The following is a 22,554-nucleotide window of genomic DNA, read 5'->3' as shown; positions in this document are numbered from 1 at the left end:
ATGCTACATTAACTTTCAGTAATACTATGACTTTATACTAACTTTTCTATATTTTCAACCTGTAATAAATATAAATAGTTTTATTTAAAAGAAATGTTACAACTCGTGTTATTATTAATGTTTTGTGTTGGGGACCATTACCAATAATCAACTTCTTTCATTGAGCCCAATCAACAAATCATAATGACGTCACCAACCAACCCATCAACAATTCATAGGTCCATTTAAATTTTCATACGTGTTAACCACTCCTTTATATACTCACCCACTCCCCTAAATTCTACATTTCAAACACCCCAAAATTACGCTCCTTAATTCAAACCCAACCCGACCCACCTTAAAGGGTTTGGGCTGCTATGCCGCCACCGTACACCTCCGTACAACCACCGTTACATCGTCAAAATTCATCAATCTACTCACAAAAATCATGGTCACCTGACCTAAACCGTGATGAAGAATGGATCAAACGGAAATGCAAAAACAATCACCGAAGAAGCAAAAGTGTCACCGATGAAGATATCGATGAACTTAAAGCTTGTATCGAGCTCGGGTTTGGTTTCGAACATTCTCCTAAGTTAGATGACCGTCTTTCGAATACTTTACCGGCCTTGGAGTTTTACCATGCTATTAATAAGCAGTATTTTGATACCATTTTTAAATCATCGTCAGTGTCGTCTTCTTCTTCCTCATCTTCAGTTTCTTCGTACTCGTATGCTGTCTCCGAGCCCGATTTGTCTTCTCCAGTTAGCAGCCCGCATGCCATATTTTGTACATTTTTATTATTCTACTTTTTTTTTTTACTTGTCCTTCTAGTTCTATCTCTAACTTATTATGTACTCCTCGGTCTCAATTTAATACTGTAGTTATTAGTTAACTTTTTTCTTTAACTTTAATTTTAAATAATTTTTTCGTGTTATAGAAGTATAATACATGATGAAATTTATATAAATAAATAAAGTTTTATATGTGTTTTCATTTGCTTTAATTTTCTTCAAATATTATACTCCGTATAACACAAGAAAAGTTATTTACAGTCAATGTTATAAAAAAAAGTCAATCCAGGACTATTAAATTGAGATGGATGAAGTAGTATTTATATTTGTCGCAATTTTTTTTTTCATTTTCGTATTTTCCAGTTTTACCCTCATTTATTTTTAATTAAATTCAGTTAAACTTATCTTAAATGTCAGCTGTAGTAAATAATAAGTGAATTTTTTTTATGACGATGTAGGTGGTAATCCGCAGACGATGAAAACAAAGTTGAGACAATGGGCACAAGTTGTAGCTTGTTCAGTGCGACAATCTTCGACGTCATCATCAAGTTGAATAAAAATTAAGACGTTTTGTAAGAACATAACAATGGACGTTGAAAAACAATGATGGATAGATCAAAAGTAACATAAGCAAACAAGAGAGAGAGAGATGAAGTTATGAGATTGATATAAATTGACGATTAATCATGATGATTTGAGGAGATTTACGTACTAATGTTGGGTATGAATTGATTATGAATGTGGCTAACCCACATGGTTTGTTACTTTTGATGTTTGGTAATTCAAATTTGCTTTTGTATCATGGTATGAGTTAGCTTTCGGTTGTTTTTAATTTTATTTTAATTTTATTTTTAATTTTGAGTGCTCTCTGTCTTTTAATTGAAGGGAATTTTGGTGATTTCTTGTCCCCTTTAACTTTATGTAAACGCGTTAATTGTTGTTCATGATTATGTATGTAATAATAATAATATGTTCTTGGAGACATAGATTTGATGCAATTTGCTTTACATCAAAACCTTATACGAGTAATTACTTTTAGTTTATGAATGAATCACTTTGGTTTCCTAAATTTAAATACATTTGTGATCATTTTACTCGTTGGTGTCGATCATTTGATAATTTTTACGTTGTTTTGTAACTAGAGTACTTTTTTGTAATTTTAACATTATTACATTATTGATATTGAATTCACTACTTGTAATAATAATTACTACTGTAACATTTAACATTTTCATGGGCTGAGCAAAAGCCGATTTTTAAGTGGGATTGGTCACGTTTGGTTGCGGGTCGAACAAAAGGCGAGTTGGATGATTTGGAGACATTATTAGCATCTATGTCAATGGATCCGGAAAAAGAACTCGTGGTTTTAGAAGTTAAGTGGATGCGCTAAATTCAAACTTTCCTTCGAATGCGAATCCGTTGGCAACTATGAAAAATTATCTTGTACCAAAAAAAGTGGGCGTTTTCGTATGGATGGCAAAGCGGGAAAGATTGCCCGTTTTTGTCGAACTTGACAAACGGGGTATAGATCTTCATTCCGTTCTTTGTCCTCTTTGTGATGATGAAATCGAATCAGTCAAACAGTCTCTACTTGATTGCAAGCATGTTAAGGTCATTTGGGAGAAAATTCTAGCATGGTGGGGTTTCGGTTCGGTCAATCTATCTTTCGGGAACCTTGTACGCGGTTATTGTCGTTTTCAATGTTCCGATTTGGGAAGTAAAATATGGCAAGCGATTGAATGGACGAGTTGCTACCTTATTTGGAAAAAAAAAATCAAAAAGTCTTCAAGATGTCAAATTGGTCTCCTCCGGTTGCGCTTAGTGAGATACAAGTCAAGAGTTATGATTGGATTGCGAAGCGATGCAAAGGAAGAAAGATTGAATGGCATGATTGGTTACTTAATCCACAAATCTTTCTTATATAATTTGTAAATATTATTCGTGTAATTTGGTATATTATTCGTGTAATTTGGTATAGTAGCGTAGGATTCTAGCTCGGCTTGTGTATACCGTGCGAACATCATTGTATTGAGTTTCTCGAGTTATAATATATTCTGCTTTAAAAAAAATAATTAAATTAAATTAGTAACTAATACAGTAAAGAGCAAATGTTAACACTTGCGCTTTTTTTTATTCGTGTACGATTTGATTTCACTACATTTATTAAAATTTTTATATACGTATTGGTTTTGTCATAATCACTTTATGATTGAAATGAACAAATGTGTAAGTACCAAGTAACCAATAGTACGTTTGTCACGCTTTATTTAAAAAAGAGTTTGAAAATAGATACAATGTCCACCATAATCTTTTTTTTGCAATTGTTTCTTTTAAATAACAACATATCCCATTATAATTGATCGGTTTACTATAAGTAATTCATAAAAATTATGAAGTCAGATCTAAAAATTCAACTGGGAAAATATCGATATCAATTTCAACAAGGTGTTGAGACTAGAAGTCTAGAAGTGTGTGAAAGTTGACTACAAAAGTCTTTCTGTTAGACTTTCAATTTCTAACGTTATTTCACATCATGTTGAAAAGCTTTCTGGCGGTTGCAAATGTGGCTTCCATAATCATCATTATAATTTTTTATGCATCCGATAAAAGAATCAATCACGCTTTATAGTGTAGTATAAAACGTTGTAAGTAGTAAAATATGATGAGTTGTGTACACAATAAAAATGATTATGTACATATCACTTTCTTTTAAATATACATAAAGAACTTACTAACTTGATTCTTCAACGCCCGTTAGCGGTGGTCGCCGATTTCTCTTTTCCAGCCAATTTTCATTTTCTTGGTGGGTCTATCGGCTTTTGTTTTCCAGCAGCCGATCACCGGAAACTTAGCGGTTTATTATGGTTCACCCTTTTTTTTGGTATTCCTAAATTTCAATGGAGGGTGATAGTGTACCTCACCTTTGGCATAACAATGATCGCTTTGTCGACAATCATTTACAAAGCAAATGCCGAACATAAGTGCACAGAGATATTCACACCTGCTAACAGAGCGGGAACATTGAATCTAGAGCTTCACAACCTCGGTCAAATAAAAATCAAGGTAGGAAAATGAAACAACCCAACCCGTATTCCATACGATAATTTTTTCTTTTAAAATAATACACATTTACGCGCCAATAAAATATGTAAACCATTCCACAAGTTCCATTTAAAACGTACCATAATTTAAATGTTTACAAGACACGAAGGCCATTAATTAAGTTTAATACAAGTTCGACCCACTACACATGATAGTTTATAATCCAAACGACACTTCGAGCATGGTTTGGGACTAAACTGAAATGCCCCGTTCATATTAATTATAAACGTTTCATATTAATTGGTTTCTTTGTGAGGTTTTGACCTCTATATGAGACGTTTTTCAAATCTTGTATTCGTTTTTAAAAACAACCATAACCTTTATTATTGAATAAAGGTCTTAATGACATAATTTAGATTGTCTATCAAAGACAAATCTCCTCAAATAAATAAGTTTTTACACAACCCATTACAATATGATCAAATATATTACAACAAACACTCCGAATGCAAGTTTAAACAATATAAACAATTATGCCGACTCCAAATCTTGACCTTTGGTTGGCATACGACAGCGGAAGCGTTTTTAATATTCACCTGAGAATAAACATGCTTAAAACGTCAACAAAAATGTTGGTGAGTCATAGGTTTAATTTCTAATTAATAATCATAATATTTAATAAGCCACAAGATTTCATTTAATTAAATGCGCAGTATCATTACAACTGCAAAAATCATTCATACGATGAGTCGCCTGGTAACCGACCTTAACATAGAGCGCTTAAGATATCTGGCATCATACATTCCACTATTCAAATGTATGACAAGAACCCTTCGAAGTACTAAAGCATTTCCACTATTCGAAAATGGGAGTGTTGGTGCCCGTAGATCTACATTTAGGATTCGCGTCAATTAGTGTTTTTCACTAATTCTTAGGTTTCCAAGCATAATAATAATAAGTACAGATATCCGGTATAACAAAACAATCGTAGAATGTAATTTCATGAACTTGTGCTTATTTTGTAAAACATTTATAAATTTGCATGTATTCTCATCCCAAAATAATTTAGATAGTAAAAATGGAACTATAACTCACTTGTGATGATTTCCGAATAGATGGTGATAAGACTTGGCCTTTGACAAATTCACGAACCTAATAATAATATTCTTGTGTCAAGATATATATATATATATATATATATATATATATATATATATATATATATATATATATATATATATATATATATATATATATATATATATATATATATATATATATATAATTAATATTCCATACTTATGATACTTGTGATAATTTTAATTGTCCATTGTTAGTAGCCCAACGTTCGTAGTCCAATAGCCCAACAGTATAAATATATATATAAATATAAATGCGTATATTGTGTTAGAATTTACTAACACTATAATATATTGTCTTAATATAGTAAGACACATAATATGTATATTGTCTGAAGCAATCCGCGACCCATTGTATACATGTCTCAGGCTCGATCACAACTCAAAGTATATAATAATTTGGAATTCACTTCGACCCACAGCTAACTCGAAATTACTGCCAATGGTGTCTTATAGTTCGTTCCAATAATATATATAGAAGAAATCAAAATGATATGTCAAAACGCTGTATACGGATCCACGGTGATCAAGTCATATATATATATATATATATATATATATATATATATATATATATATATATATATATATATATATATATATATGGTGTCTTACGATCTTTATTAAGACTATAATATATTGTCGTAGAACTTAATCACGACTATTATAAATTGTATTTCCATAAGTTCGGGAACAATACATGTATAAATACATGTAGGATACAAGGTAAGTTAGCTAGGATAAGGTTAGCATCCATTTTTATGAATCATGTCCGTAGTTAAAAATTAAGAAAAATATCCAATTTTGTTTTACCCATAATTTCTTCGTTACAAATCCGTTTTGAGTGATTCGAGATGCCATGGTTTCGTATCGAACTCAACATTATTAATCTTAACAGAAAAAGTATAGGTTTATAGTCAAAAATACAGCTTAGGTGTCAAATAAGAGAAGATAGTCATATCCGTCGTAAGAACGACATCTTGATGACCCTTTTGAAAAACATACTTTCACTTAGAGTTTAACCATGGATTTTGGATATATTTCATATCCATATAAAATAATATTTTTCACCAAAGGAAATCTTATAATTCGAAGTTTAAGATAGGTTTTTAAAATTAAACCCAAAACATCCCCTGTTCGACTAAGACGGCGTATAATCGATTTTAAGGTGTTCTTCGTGTTTACAAGTTTTATATCCTTATGTTAGCTTGACATATAGTCATAATACATGTGTTGAAGTATTTTAAAAGTCAAGTTAGAAGGATTAAGTCTATTTGCAAACAAGTTTAGAAATAATCTAAACTATGTTCTTGTTGTTATTAGTTATAACTCAAAATAAGATAGCTATATGAATATGAATCAAATAAGATTATGAATAAGGTTACTACCTCAAATCAAATGAATAAAGTTGCTGGAGAAATAAGGAGAATATCTTGAGTTCAAAGATACCCTTGATGGCTTGGAATTCTTGAAGTATAAACATGGAATGAACAAAAGTTCGAATAAGAATTCTATCTTGAATTAAGATAGTTATAAGTATATAAATTGAACCAAAGTTTATATATGATTCTTACCTTATTATTAGATGAGAAGCTACTGATATGAAAGTAGGATTATGGATTCTAAAGAGTTGTGGAGTTGGATTGAAAGATTGGAAGTAAACTTGTACACTTGGAAGGTTATCTTGATATGTTCTTGATCAAACTTCCTTATGATGATTAAGTGTTGTTTTAAGACTTGTAATAGCTGATTATTTTGCTGAATTGAAGTAGGTTCCTTAAGGCTTTCAAGTGTGTGAGTTGGAGAATAATTGGAAGTAAGAATTTTGAACTAGAAATGAAATGGGGATGACCATATATGGCGTGAAAATGGGGGGGACAAAAACAATTTTTCATGTTGTAATTTTGTGTAATTAGTCAAGCTAACTTCCAATTTGATTTTACCTCATATCTAGGGCAGATTTTTGGTTGATTAGGATGTTGATTTGATGTGTATATACCAATAGTAAATACTTATAGAAGCTGGGTATGATACGGGTATAAATACCGAATGAATACGAGAAGAATTCTTGATAAAATTGAATGAGAAAAATGAGTATAGCTATCTTTGTTGAGTATAAGTATGTTAGTATATATATTTAAGTCCTTCAAAAGTGTATTAATACATATTAATACAATACATATACATACATTTTAATTTAGAAGTTACTACAACGTTAATCGTTATATATATGTATATAGTCTTGAAGTTTTTAAGTTAATAATCTCATTTTATGTATATAACCAATTGTTATTATATGTAATGAGATACTTAAATATCATTTTATCAAATCATAAGTATATATATATCCATATATACCTCATTATATAATTATTTCGAGTTATGACGTTCGTGAATCGTCAGACAAACTGGGTGGCCAAACATTTGTATAAAATTCATTTCAAATATCTAAATCTTAATGAGTTTGATTGTTTAACATTTTGGAAACATTAATTATGTAAATATTAATCTTCTATATATTAGCGAAAAAATCCGGGTCGTTACATTACACACCCGTTAAATTAAATTTCGTCCTGAAATTTAGAATAGTACCTAGTTAACGTGCTATATCGGGAAACAAATGTGGGTACTTCAACTTCATTTGGTCTTCTCGTTCCCAAGTAAATTCAGGTCCTCTACAAGCATTCCATCGAACCTTAACAATTAGTATCTTACTTTGTTTGAGTCGTTTGACCTCACGATCCATAATTTCAACGGGTTCTTCGACGAAATTTAGTTTCTCGTCAATTTTAATCTCGTCTAAAGGAATAATGAGATCTTCGGTAGCTAGGAATTTCTTCAGGTTTGAAACATGAAAGGTGTTGTGAATCTTTTCTAATTGTGAAGGTAGCTCAAGTCGATAGGCCACCGGCCCAATGCGTTTTTCAATCTTGAATGGCCCAATGTATCTTGGGCTCAATTTCCCCCACTTTCCAAAATGAATAACACCTTTCCAAGGTGATACCTTAAGCATAACCATATCACCTTCCTCGAACTCTAAAGGATTTCTTCTAACATCCGCGTAGCTCTTTTGTCGACTCCGAGCTGTTTTCAATCGTTGCTGAATTTGAATGATTTTATCGGTGGTTTCTTGGATAATTTCCGGACTTGTAATCTATTTATCCCCCACATCACTCCAACAAATTGGAGACCTGCACTTCCTACCATAAAGTGCCTCGAATGGTGCCGCCTCAATACTAGAATGATAGCTGTTGTAGGAAAACTCAGCTAACGGTAGATGTCGATCCCAACTGCTTCTAAAATCAATAACACATGCTTGTAGTATGTCTTCGAGTGTCTGAATCGTCCTTTCACTCTGCCCATCAGTTTTGGATGATAGGCAGTACTTAAATCTAGACGAGTTCCCAACGCTCCGTGTAATGCCTGCCAAAATCTGGAATTAAATCTGCTATCACGATCAGAGATAATAGATATTGGTATACCATGTCTAGAAACAACTTAACAACTTCTTTCAGGTATAATCGTGCTAATTTCTCTATACCATCCTCTTCTTTTATTGGCAGAAAATGTGCTGACTTAGTAAGACGATCGACTATTACCCAAATTATATCATAACCACCTGCGGTTCTCGGTAACTTAGCAATGAAGTCCATGGTAATGTTTTCCCATTTCCATTCTGGGATTTCAGGTTGTTGGAGTAGACCCGATGGTTTCTGATGCTCAGCTTTGACTTTAGAACAAGTCAAACATGCTCCTACATATGTGGCTATATCGGCCTTCATTCCTGGCCACCAAAAGTTTCTCTTGAGGTCTTGGTACATTTCCCCCGCTCTGGGATGTATTGAATATCCGGTTTTATGTACTTCATCTAGTACCACTTTCCTCAAATCCCCATTCTTTGGTACCCAAATTCTTTCAGCTAAATACCTGGTTCCGTCTTCCCGAATATTAAGCTGTTTTTCTAATCCTTTGGGTATCTCCCTTCCAAAAATTCCTTCCTTCAAAACCTCCAGTTGTGCCTCTTTTATTCGAGTAGTAAGGTTAGTATGAATAATCATGTTCATAGCTTTTACTCGAATAGGTTCTCTTTCCTTTCGACTCAAGGCATCGGCTACCACATTCGCTTTCCCCGGGTGGTAACGGATTTCACAATCATAATCCTTTAGCAGCTCAACCCACCTACGCTACCTCATATTTAGTTGCTTTTGATTTAAAATATGTTGGAGACTTTTGTGGTCGGTGTATACGATAAACTTGACCCCATATAGATAATGTCTCCACATCTTTAATGCAAAAACAACGGCGCCCAATTCCAGATCGTGTGTGGTGTAGTTTTGTTCATGAATTTTGAGTTGTCGAGAAGCATATGTAATCACCTTCTTCCGTTGCATAAGAACACACCTAAAACCCATTCTTGATGCATCGCAGTAGATAACAAAATCTTCCATTCCGTCAGGTAACGATAAAATAGGTGCCGTAGTCAACTTCTTTTTCAACAATTGGAAGGCACCCTCTTGTTCGGAAGTCCATTCATACTTCTTCCCCTTATGTATCAAGGCAGTTAAAGGTTTGGCTACTCGGGAGAAATCTTGAATAAATCTCCTATAATAACCGGCTAAACCCAAAAATCGACGTATATGCGTTGGAGTTTTCGGGGTTTCCCAATTTTTGATGGCTTCAATCTTGGCGGGATCAACTTTGATTCCATTACTACTGACTATGTGGCCAAGAAATTGTACTTCATTTAACTAAAAAGCGTACTTAGAGAATTTTGCATAAAGTTGTTCTTTTCTTAACAACTCTAACACAGGTCTCAAGTGTTGTTCGTGTTTTTGGTTATTCTTCGAATAGATAAGAATGTCATCAATAAAGACAATAACAAACTTATCTAAATATGGACTACATATTCGGTGCATGAGGTCCATGAAAACTGCAGGTGCATTGGTTAGACAGAATGGCATAACCATGAATTCGTAATGGCCATAACGAGTTCTGAAGGCTGTTTTCGGTATATCGGCTTCTTTAACCCTCAGTTGATGATAACCCGACCTTAAGTCGATTTTGGATTATACGCTCGAACCTTGGAGTTGATCAAATAGGTCGTCGATTCGGGGTAAAGGGTATCGATTTTTGATGGTTACTTTGTTCAGCTCACAGTTATCGATACACATGCGAAAAGACCCATCTTTCTTTTTAACGAAAAAAATTGGAGCTCCCCAAGGTGACGTACTCGGTCGGATAAAACCACGTTCTAATAATTCTTGTAGCTGACTTTGTAATTCTTTCATTTCGGTGGGCGCAAGTCTATATGGAGCACGAGCTATTGGTGCGGCTCCTGGTACAAGATCTATTTGAAATTCAACGGATCGGTGTGGAGGTAGTCCCGGTAATTCGTCCGGAAACACCTCAGGAAATTCTCTTGCAACAGAAACGTCATCGATTTTCTTTTCTTCTTTTTCAACCTTCTCAACGTGTGCTAGTACGACATAGCAACCTTTTCTTATTAGTTTGCGCGCCTTCAAACTACTAATAAGATTTAATTTGGCATTACCCTTTTCTCCGTACACCATTAAGGGTAATCCGTCTTTTCTCAGAATGTGAATCACCTTCTCATGACAAACAACTTCGGCTTTCACCTTGGACATCCAGTCCATTCCAATAATTATGTTGAAACTTCCCAATTCCACCGGTATTAAATCAATTGCAAACGTTTTACTAACTAAACTAATTTTCTGATTTCGGCAAATTTTATCAACCTTAATTCGTTTACCGTTTGCTACTTCAACTATACACTTTTTATCCAAAGGAGTTAATGGGCAATTTAATTTGGCAAAAAATTCTCTACTCATATAACTTCTATCGGCACCCGAATCAAATAAAACATAAGCAGGTGTATTGTTGATATGAAACGTACCCGTAACAAGCTCTGGGTCTTCCTGTGCTTTCTCCCCATTAATGTTGAAGGCTCTCCCACGGCCTTGCCTATTTCCATTCCGGCACTGTTTTATGGTATGGCCTGGTTTTCCACATCCATAGCAAACAACACCGTTATTATTTGTTCCGGCATTATTTGCTCCTTTGTTTCTATTTGGTCTGTAGACTTCGCACTTTGCCGCAATATGGCCATTCCTATTGCACTTGGTACATAATTCTCTACAAAACCATTCCGGATGAAACGTATCACACCTGGGGCATATAGTTCTTTGCCTTTTGTTGTCGTTGTTGTTGTTGTTGTTAGGGTTATTGTTGTTGAGACGTTTGTTGTTGTTATTGTTGTGATTGGGATTGTTGTTGTTATTGTTATTATTATTGGGATGGTTGCTACGGTTATTGTTACGGTTGTTGTTGCGATTATTGTTGTTGTTGGGATGGTTGCGATTGTTGTTGAAATTGTTGTTTTGATTGTTGTTGTTGTACTGGTGACCCTGATCACCGCTTTCCTCCCACTTTCTCTTTCCCTGTTTCATTATGGCCTCCTCGGCCGCTTCTTTCTTTATCCTTCCTGTAATTTGGCCTATCAATTTGTGGGCTATACGGCTCGCTTTCTGCATTGTTGCAGGGTCATTAGCACCTACATGCTCTTGGATTCGTTCCGGCAACCCTTTTATGAATGCTTCAATTTTTGCTTCTTCGTCCTGAAATGATCCAGGACACATTAATGCCAATTCATTGAAACGTCGCTCGTAGGTAGTGACGTCTAACCCTTGGGTAGTCAGTGCTTTAAGCTCTGCCTTGAGCTTGTTGATTTCAGTTCTGGGACGGTACTCTTCCTTCATCATGTGTTTGAAAGCGGACCATGGAAGTGCGTAGGCGGTATTCTGTCCTACGTAATCCATGTAGGTATTCCACCATGTCAAAGCAGTACCCCTGAAAGTATGTGTGGCATACTTAACTTTATCCTCTTCTGCACAGTTGCTGATTGCGAACACAGCTTCAACCTTCTCTGTCCACCGCTTTAGTCCAACGGGTCCTTCGGTTCCTTCAAATTCATTGGGTTTGCAGGCCATAAAAGCTTTGTAGGAACATCCTATTCGGTTGCCATTGTTTCCTCCACTGCTGGAACCCGATTGGTTATTGTTATTCATTGCATTCACCACTGCAGCCACATTTGTAGCGAAAACTTGAAGTTCTTCTGTGTTCAATTGTTGTTGTCTAGTAGCTGGAGGAGCCATTTCCTTCAAAAATAGCTGAATGAGTTAATCATATAGAATTTTTAGAAGTAGCCAAAAAGTATTTTGTAGCTTCATATGAACTTATTATTATAAAAGCCTTTTCTTCATATTAGCGTTTTATAACTGTAATAATGTTCATACTTAGAAGCTAACACACAAATTAACTACTAAAATTCTAATATGAAAAACTATGGTAAGTTATTACGTTACTACGTAATAATAAGTTGTAATAATAATAATAAACCTTCCATGCTTATTCTTATTATTATACAATCATAAGGAAAATTACATTGCGGATTTTCTTACAAACTTAAACACACAATATAATACATATTTCACAATGCATGGAATACAGGATAGCTGTCGATGGTTCAAGAACGGTGAGATTTCTTAGATATTGACGTTATTTCTTTCTCGACCAAACTTTTGGATTTTCGTTTGGATAGTTCTTTTTCCAATTCCTCCCAATTGGTTCTTTCGGCTAATTGTTTGGGAGCAAAACCAACAGTCGTTATACGAGCGGTCATTTTATAAATTGGTTTCTTAGATGGTTCATGTGGATGGTCACAAGCATTTTGGGTCATAATAGGTTCATCGATTTTGGGATCAGGTATAACAGCCAAAGATTTTCCCAAATCATGTTGTGGTTCGGTAATTTCCACAACTTCTTCAGGATCCTCTTCTTCGGGTTCCTCCTCTGGATCTTCTTCTGGAACCTCTTCTGGAAATTGCGAATCTTTCCAATTTTCCCAACAATTTTCCTCTTTAATGGTAGTACCAAAAGTTAACTTTTCCGTTGGTTCATAAGTCGTATGCTTTGACACAGCCTCCGAATCACTTGATAAGTAAATGAAATCTGAATCACTAGAGATGCTTATATGATCGGATGAAGTCATCTATCACATAATAGCAGGCACGTTAAGAGAATGATATATCTTATAATATTTATATGTTAATAATCTTATGTTTTCAACAATTATATTAAGCAATCATTTTTAAAACAATTACGGTCGAAGTCCATACTCACTAATGCATCAAAAAATCAGCTAGACACACTAATGAAAAATTTTCTGATTCTCTAAGACCAACGCTCGGATACCAACTGAAATGCCCCGTTCATATTAATTATAAACCTTTCATATTAATTGGTTTCTTTGCGAGGTTTTGACCTCTATATGAGACGTTTTTCAAATCTTGCATTCGTTTTTAAAAACAACCATAACCTTTATTATTGGATAAAGGTCTTAATGACATAATTTAGATTGTCTATCAAAGACAATCTCCTCAAATAAATAAGTTTTTACACAACCCGTTACAATATGATCAAATATATTACAACAAACACTCCGAATGCAAGTTTAAACAATATAAACAATTATGCCGACTCCAAATCTTGACCTTTGGTTGGCATACGACAGCGGAAACGTTTTTAATATTCACCTGAGAATAAACATGCTTAAAACGTCAACAAAAATGTTGGTGAGTCATAGGTTTAATTTCTAATTAATAATCATAATATTTAATAAGCCACAAGATTTCATTTAATTAAATGCGCAGGATCATTACAACTGCAAAAATCATTCATACGATGAGTCGCCTGGTAGCCGACCTTAACATAGAGCGCTTAAGATATCTGGCATCATACATTCCACTATTCAAATGTATGACAAGAACCATTCGAAGTACTAAAGCATTTCCACTATTCAAAAATGGGGGTGGTTGGTGCCCGTAGATCTACCTTTAGGATTCGCGTCAATTAGTGTTTTTCACTAATTCTTAGGTTACCAAGCATAATAATAATAAGTACAGATATCCGGTATAACAAAACAATCGTAGAATGTAGTTTCATGAACTTGTGCTTATTTTGTAAAACATTTATAAATTTGCATGTATTCTCATCCCAAAATAATTTAGATAGTAAAAATGGGACTATAACTCACTTGTGATGATTTCCAAATAGATGGTGATAAGACTTGGCCTTTGACAAATTCACGAACCTAATAATAATATTTTTGTGTCAAGATATATATATATATATATATATATATATATATATATATATATATATATATATATATATATATATATATATAATTAATATTCCATACTTATGATACTTGTGATAATTTTAATTGTCCATTGTTAGTAGTTCAACGTTCGTAGTCCAATAGTCCAATAGTCCAACAGTATAAATATATATATAAATATAAATGCGTATATTGTGTTAGAATTTACTAACACTATAATATATTGTCTTGATATAGTAAGACACATAATATGTATATTGTCTGAAGCAATCCACGACCCATTGTATACATGTCTCAGGCTCGATCACAACTCAAAGTATATAATAATTTGGAATCCACTTCGACCCACAGCTAACTCGAAATTACTGCCAATGGTGTCTTATAATTCATTCCAATAATATATATAGAAGAAATCAAAATGATATGTTAAAACGCTGTATACGGATCCACGGTGATCAAGTCATATATATATATATATATATATATATATATATATATATATATATATATATATATATGGTGCCTTACGATCTTTATTAAGACTATAATATATTGTCGTAGAACTTAATCACTACTATTATAAATTGTATTTCCATAAGTTCGGGAACAAGACATGTATAAATACATGTAGGATACAAGGTAAGTTAGCTAGGATAAGGTTAGCATCCATTTTTATGAATAACGTCCGTAGCTAAAAATTAAGAAAAATATCCAATTTTGTTTTACCCATAATTTCTTCGTTACAAATTCGTTTTGAGTGATTCGAGTTGCCATGGTTTCGTATCGAACTCAAAATTATTAATATTAACATAAAAAGTATAGGTTTATAGTCGAAAATACAGCTTAGGTGTCAAATAAGAGAAGATAGTCATATCCGTCGTAAGAACGACATCTTGACGACCCTTTTGAAAAACATACTTCCACTTAGAGTTTAACAATAGATTTTGTATATATTTCATATCCATATAAAATAAGATTTTTCACCAAAGGAAATCTTTTAATTCAAAGTTTAAGATAGGTTTTTAAAATTAAACCCAAAACAGCCCCCGTTCGACTAAGACGGCGTATAATCGATTTTAAGGTGTTCTTAGTGTTTACAAGTTTTATATCCTTATGTTAGCTTGACATATAGTCATAATACATGTGTTGAAGTATTTTAAAAGTCAAGTTAGAAGGATTAAGTCTATTTGCAAACAAGTTTAGAAATAATCTAAACTATGTTCTTGTTGTTATTAGTTATAACTCAAAATAAGATAGCTATATGAATATGAATCGAATAAGATTATGAATAAGGTTACTACCTCAAATCAAATGAATAAAGTTTTTGGAGAAATAAGGAGAATAAGATGAGAAGCTACTGATATGAAAGTAGGATTATGGATTCTAAAGAGTTGTGGAGTTGGATTGAAAGATTGGAAGTAAACTTGTACACTTGGAAGGTTATCTTGATATGTTCTTGATCAAACTTCCTTATGATGATTAAGTGTTGTTTTAAGACTTGTAATAGCTGATTATTTTGCTGAATTGAAGTAGGTTCCTTAAGGCTTTCAAGTGTGTGAGTTGGAGAATAATTGGAAGTAAGAATTTTGAACTAGAAATGAAATGGGGATGGCCATATATGGCGTGAAAATGGGGGGGACAAAAACAATTTTTCATGTTGTAATTTTGTGTAATTAGTCAAGCTAACTTCCAATTTGATTTTACCTCATATCTAGGGCAGATTTTTGGTTGATTAGGATGTTGATTTGATGTGTATATACCAATAGTAAATACTTATAGAAGCTGGGTATGATACGGGTATAAATACCGAATGAATACGAGTAGAATTCTTAATAAAATTGAATGAGAAAAATGAGTATAGCTATCTTTGTTGAGTATAAGTATGTTAGTATATATATTTAAGTCCTTCAAAAGTGTATTAATACATATTAATACAATACATATACATACATTTTAATTTAGAAGTTACTACAACGTTAATCGTTATATATATGTATATAGTCTTGAAGTCTTTAAGTTAATAATCTCATTTTATGTATATAACCAATTATTATTATATGTAATGAGATACTTAAATATCATTTTATCAAATCATAAGTATATATATATATATATATATATATATATATATATATATATATATATATATATATATATATATATATATATATATATATATATATATATATATATATATATATATATCCATATATACCTCATTATATAATTATTTCGAGTTATGACGTTCGTGAATCGTCAGACAAACTGGGTGGCCAAACATTTGTATAAAATTCATTTCAAATATCCAAATCTTAATGAGTTTGACTGTTTAACATGTTGAAAACATTAATTATGTAAATATTAATCTTCTATATATTAGCGAAAAAATCCGGGTCGTTACATAAACTATCCAAAACGTTAGGCTAACTTCCAAAAGCTCCAACGAAACATCATCAAAGGACACCTAGTGTCCAACAACCCCTTTTCCCTTATCCGTACCTGCATCTAAAAAGATAAACAACGAGAGGGGTAAGCTAACACTTAGTGAATGCAATAATTATACATGTTCATATATAACCTACTTACTTGCAATCACTTACCATACCGCATACAAGCTAGCAATTTGATAACTATGCAAACATCATGCATAAACTACTATCCACAATTCACAAGAAGCTAGCAACAACAATAGCATAGTTCACAATTTAAATATGCTAGATACGAATTCACACAACCATGGTTAACCAATCGTACAAGGGAACGGTACTCGTAAAAGACCGTCGGAGTTCATAACATCCATTAGTGTTACTTAAACACCGCGTAATCACTAATCCCCCGGGTGATGTCTTGAACACCGTGACTAACTCACCCCCATGACAATGTGGCGTCTTGAACACCGCGACGATTCCACATGTCAATCAAAACCATGAGTGGTGCCTTGAACACCGCGGCATCCACTCCCATGACTATGTGGTGTCTTAAACACCGCGACAATACCACATGTCAATCAAACAATGAGAAGTGTCTTGAACACCACGACAATACTACTCGCTACTTAGAATGTGGTGTCTTGAACACCGCGACAATGCCACATTCATACTACACAAATAAATACATTATATACGTACACGTATAATTATTCCACTCACCTTGACACAAGGATGATGATTATGCACTTCCGAACTTCAAAGCAATGTACCTAATACATTAAGTACACTTTCAATACACAAACTAGTGGAACTACCCACATTACCTACACTTGAGCATTTAATGACCCAACTTGTATTAAATAATTCAACTACACCAAAATCGCCCATAAATAGCCAAGACACATATTAAATCACTAAAGCTAGTGATTTAAAGTCTACTAACTTTAACTAACGTAAACTTAGGGTAATCCATACCCATTTTGCCCAAACTAGGTCAACATTACCCTTTTGACCCATTTTAATACTTAAACTTACAATTTTAGTCAAACATGACCCATTTACAATTCCTCCTTCAATTACAAGTGTATTTGTGACTAAAAACACCATTTAACACTTTCAATCTCAAATCATAAGACCAAACCCTAGATTATAGCTATTTAGGGTTTTCTTTCATCAACATAACCCAAATCCACCCATATTACCCCCAAATGGGTCTTACAAGTTTCAAATGAACCAAACCCTAGCATAAACTAATTAAAACTCAAAACATGGAGTTAGGACTTACCAACTCTATCCTCTTGTAGCTAAGAACAAGGAGAACAACTTTAATTCTTGCTCCAAGGTTTGATTCACAATTCTCCACTCTCAAATCTCACTTGAAATCAAATGGGTTTTTAAGTTTTGAGAGAAATTAGAGAAAGAAAATGAAAAAGAAATGAATAAAAGAGGATAAGTGGCTGAGACTTAAAGTCTCCATCAGATCTATACGCGAAAAGACGATTTTGCCTTTGAACCACTTATTTTAAAAACAAAATCCGGAACCAGTTCACTCAGTGGGTCGCGGCGCGGCCCCAATTGTTGCGGCGCAGCGTTTAACGTATTTTACGAGCTTTCTTAAATCATTCCTGACTCAGATTCTAGTTATTGGTCGCGGCGCGGCCTTCTTCTCCACGGCGCGACATATAAAGGAATACTCGACCCTTCTTATCATGCCTCCTGACTCTGGTTTGAGTTCAATGTCGCGGCACGACAAAAGCTTCCGCGGCGTGACAATTGCCTTCAACTGAGCCATTCGACAACTTACACAACTTAACGATTTATTCAACTTGTACACTTTGTTCACGCTTCCTATGCACGTCTAAACTTCATCTTTTAGTCTCACAAGACTTAACATCAACAAAGACCCATGCATATACTTATACATGCATATATTCTAAACACACACACACACACACACACACACACACACACATATATATATATATATATATATATATATATATATATATATATATATATATATATATATATACACATACATATTCGTATATATATATTTACACAATAACTAGCACTTAGGTCCTTTAATCACATAAATGCACAAGTTATAAGCGTACAATAATTAAGTATGTACCTTTAGACATGTATGGGAAAAACGGGATGTTACAACTCTCCCCCACTTGAACCGGAGCGCGTCCTCGCGATCCAAGCCGCATGACATGCCGGAAGATAAATCAAAACAAACTCTTCGGATTCCCACGTAAACTCGGAACCCTTTCGATGACGCCATTGCACCTTGTAAGTTCTAACTTCTTTATTACGCAACAATTTAACGTTCTCATCAAGAATGGCTATCGGTTCTTCAACATACTCTAGCTTGTTGTTCAAGGTAATCTCCTCTAACGGCACCCAAGTCGAGTCATCCGCAAGACACTTACGGAGATGGAAAACATGAAACGTATTATGAATCCCCGCAAGCTCTTCGGGCAACTCTAGTCTATAAGCAACTTCACCAACACGTTCCAAAACCTTGAAAGGACCAATAAATCGAGGAGCTAACTTTCCTCGCTTTCGAAACCGAATAACACCTTTCCATGGAGAAACCTTAAGCATCACCATGTCACCTTCTTGAAATTCGATCGTTCATCTACCTTTATCGACATAAGATTTTTGTCTATCTTGCGCCGCCTTAAGTCGAGCCCGAATCATCTCAATTGTACTATTCATCTCTAGGACTAAATCGGTACTCCTGATTTCTCGTTGTCCCACTTCACCCCAATAAATAGGAGTTCGACACCTACGCCCATAAAGCATCTCATAAGGTGGCATTCCAATACTAGTGTGGTAACTATTATTGTACGAGAATTTCACCAATGGTAAGTGCTCATCCCAACTACCACCAAAATCAATAATACATGCCCTTAACATATCCTCCAACGTTTGGTTCGTATGATCGGTTTGACCATTCATTTGAGGATGATAAGCCGTGCTCATTTTCAATTGAGTACCCATATCTTCATGAAACTTATTCCAAAACCGAGACGTGAAACGGGTATCTCGATCCAAAACAATAGATATAGGAACCCCATGTCTCGATATCACCTCCTTGATGAACAACTTAGACAAAGTCTCCGATGATATCGTTTCTCGAATGGGAAGAAACAAAGCACTCTTCATCAATCTATCAACTATCACCCAAATCGTATCATATTGGGTTCTCGCCGTCTTTGGTAACTTGGTAATGAAGTCCATGGTAATGTGCTCCCATTTCCATTTCGGGACTTCCAATGGTTGTAACTTACTGTACAGCTTTTGGTGTTCGGCTTTAACTTGCAAACATGTGATGCATTGTTCAACATACTTAACAACATCACGTTTCATGCCCGGCCACCAATACTCCTTCTTTAAATCAAGGTACATTTTCGTTGCACCCGGATGAATGGAATACTTTGACTTATGTGCTTCATCAAGGGGCACTTGTCGGTAACCACCCATCTTAGGCACCCACACTCTTACTCGAAAAGACAACAAACCATGCGGGCCTAAAGTAATAGACTCCGTTTGCCCCACAATCCGCTCTTCATTCTTGTTGTGAACGTATGCTTCTATTTGAATCTCACCGAGCTTTACAAGAAAATCGTTAGTAATGATCATGCATAACGAACCTACTCGTATTGCCGGATGTTGACTCTTTCTACTTAACGCATCCGCGACTACGTTCGCCTTACCTGGATGATAAAGTATCTCACAGTCATAATCTTTTACCACATCCATCCACCTATGTTGACGATAATTCAAATCTCGTTGATTAAAGAGATGTTTCAAACTCTTATGATCCAAATAAATCGTATACTTGACACCATACAAATAGTGGCACCAAATTTTCAACGCATGTACCACCGTAGCCAATTCAAGATCATGAGTCGGGTATCTCTTTTCGTGTTCCTTTAATTGTCAAGAGGCGTGAGCGATGACTTTACCCCTTTGCATTAGAACACACCCGAGCCCATTTAAAGAAGCATCACAATAAACCGTCATGTCTTCTACCCCTTCCGGCAACACTAACACCGGAGCTTGACATAACTTCTCTTTTAACAATTGAAAAGCAATTTCTTGCTCGTTTTCCCAATTGAACCTTACGTTCTTCCTTGTCAACTTCGTCAAGGGAGAAGCAATCTTAGAAAAGTCTTGGATAAACCGACGATAATAACCGGCCAATCCGAGAAAACTTCGGATTTCCGTAGGCGTAGTCGGTCGTCCCCAACTCTTCACCGTCTCAAGCTTCCCCAGATCTACTTGGATACCTTCTTTATTCACAATATGGCCAAGGAATTGAACTTTCCTTAGCCAAAATTCACATTTGGAGAATTTCGCATACAACTTCTCCTTTCGCAACGTCTTCAATACTTCGCTCAAATGGTGCTCATGTTCCTTCATACTCTTAGAATAAACAAGTATGTCGTCAATGAACACAATTACTGACTTGTCCAACATGGGTTGGCACACTCGGTTCATAAGATCCATGAATGCCGCCGGTACATTCGTAAGACCAAAAGGCATAACTACGAACTCAAAATGCCCATAACGCGTACGAAAAGCCGTTATATCTATGTCTTCCTCACGGACCCGTACTTGATGATAGCAGGACCGTAAGTCAATCTTAGAAAAATACGTTGCACCATGGAGTTGGTCAAACAAATCGTCAATTCGAGGCAATGGATAACGATTCTTGATCGTCACTTTGTTCAACTCCCGATAATCGATGCACATCCGCATACTACCGTCTTTCTTCTTCACAAATAAAACCGGAGCACCCCATGGCGAGGAACTCGGTCGAATAAAACCCTTTTCAAGCAACTCTTGGGTTTGATTTAACAACTCTTGCATTTTCGTCGGCGCTAAACGATAAGGAGTTTTAGCAATGGGGGTAGCCCCCGGAACCAACTCAATGCGAAATTCAACTTGCCTTTTCGTCGGAACACCCGGTAACTCATCCAGAAAAACGTCTTCGAATTCATTTACCACCGGAATTTCACGAATGGGTGGTGGCTCATCACGAGTATCAACAACATGGGCAAGGAAAGCCATGCCACCACTAACAAGGAAACGACGTGCCCGTGCAAAGGTGCATATCGGCACAAGTCTTCTTCGCTTATCGCCATGAATAATTAACTCTCCCCTACTTGGGGTCTTCACACGAATGAATTTATCATGGCATGCAATATCGGCTATATTACGATCGAGCTAATCCATACCAACAACAATATCAAAATCACCCAAAGTCATCGGAATGAGATCGATTTCAAAAGTTTTGGTACCAAACACAACATTACAATTTTTACAAACTTCAACCCCTAGCACCGTTTTTCCATCCGCTATTTCGACTTCTACCGAATGACTTAACTTAGCTAGCGGTTTATTCAACTTAGGCACAAATCTTGGAGACACAAATGACAAGTTAGCACCACTATCAAAATGTATACGTGCCGGACTAGAGTTAACCATGAAAGTACCTGAGATGACTTCATTTGATTGTTTGGCTTCTTCATTCGTCAACAAGTAGTTGCGACCCCTAGCCGTACCCGCCACTTTCTCCAATTTCGTAACATGATCATTGTTCAAATTGGGACATTCCGGCCTCTTATGTCCTTCCTTACCACAATTATAACAAGTGAGTTTGGTTGTAGAAGGAGGGTTGGTGCAATCACGGGCCATATGTCCCTTTCGTCCACAATTGTGACAAGAATAATGGAACTCTACGGGAACACTTTTCTTCACACTACCGACACTCTCGGTTGCACCCTTACTCTTCTTGTTCAAATGACTTGTAGCTTCGAACTTCCTCTTGCCAAAAGTAAAGCCACTCTTTCTTAACACGAGCGCCTCAAAGCCTTTGGCCATATTAAACAACTCATCAAAACTCTTCACCACGTTCACACTAATCTTCTCTTGATAACTATCATTCAAGATTC

At 35.0% G+C, this 22,554-nt stretch overlaps 1 protein-coding gene across 1 annotated transcript; it reads left to right on the top strand.

The window, feature by feature from the left end:
* Positions 1–312: 312 nt before the first annotated feature.
* On the top strand, positions 313–1,655 carry LOC139864953 (uncharacterized). Its single transcript, XM_071853508.1, has 2 exons — positions 313–768; positions 1,232–1,655. The coding sequence occupies exons 1-2, from the start codon at positions 357–359 to the stop codon at positions 1,324–1,326; spliced, it is 507 nt and encodes a 168-aa protein (XP_071709609.1). The 5' UTR covers positions 313–356; the 3' UTR covers positions 1,327–1,655.
* The last annotated feature ends 20,899 nt before the right edge of the window (positions 1,656–22,554 follow it).

This window comes from Rutidosis leptorrhynchoides, chromosome 8 (assembly GCF_046630445.1).
Source record: "Rutidosis leptorrhynchoides isolate AG116_Rl617_1_P2 chromosome 8, CSIRO_AGI_Rlap_v1, whole genome shotgun sequence".
Lineage (NCBI taxonomy): Eukaryota > Viridiplantae > Streptophyta > Magnoliopsida > Asterales > Asteraceae > Rutidosis > Rutidosis leptorrhynchoides.
This window is presented reverse-complemented; position numbering and strand designations above follow the sequence as displayed.

Coding starts and splice junctions, on each gene's coding strand:
- LOC139864953 (XM_071853508.1), top strand. CDS start 357: ATGCCGCCACCGTACACCTCCGTACAACCACCGTTACATCGTCAAAAT. Junction 769..1,231: donor CAGCCCGCATGCCATATTTT/GTACATTTTTAT, acceptor ATGACGATGTAG/GTGGTAATCCGCAGACGATG.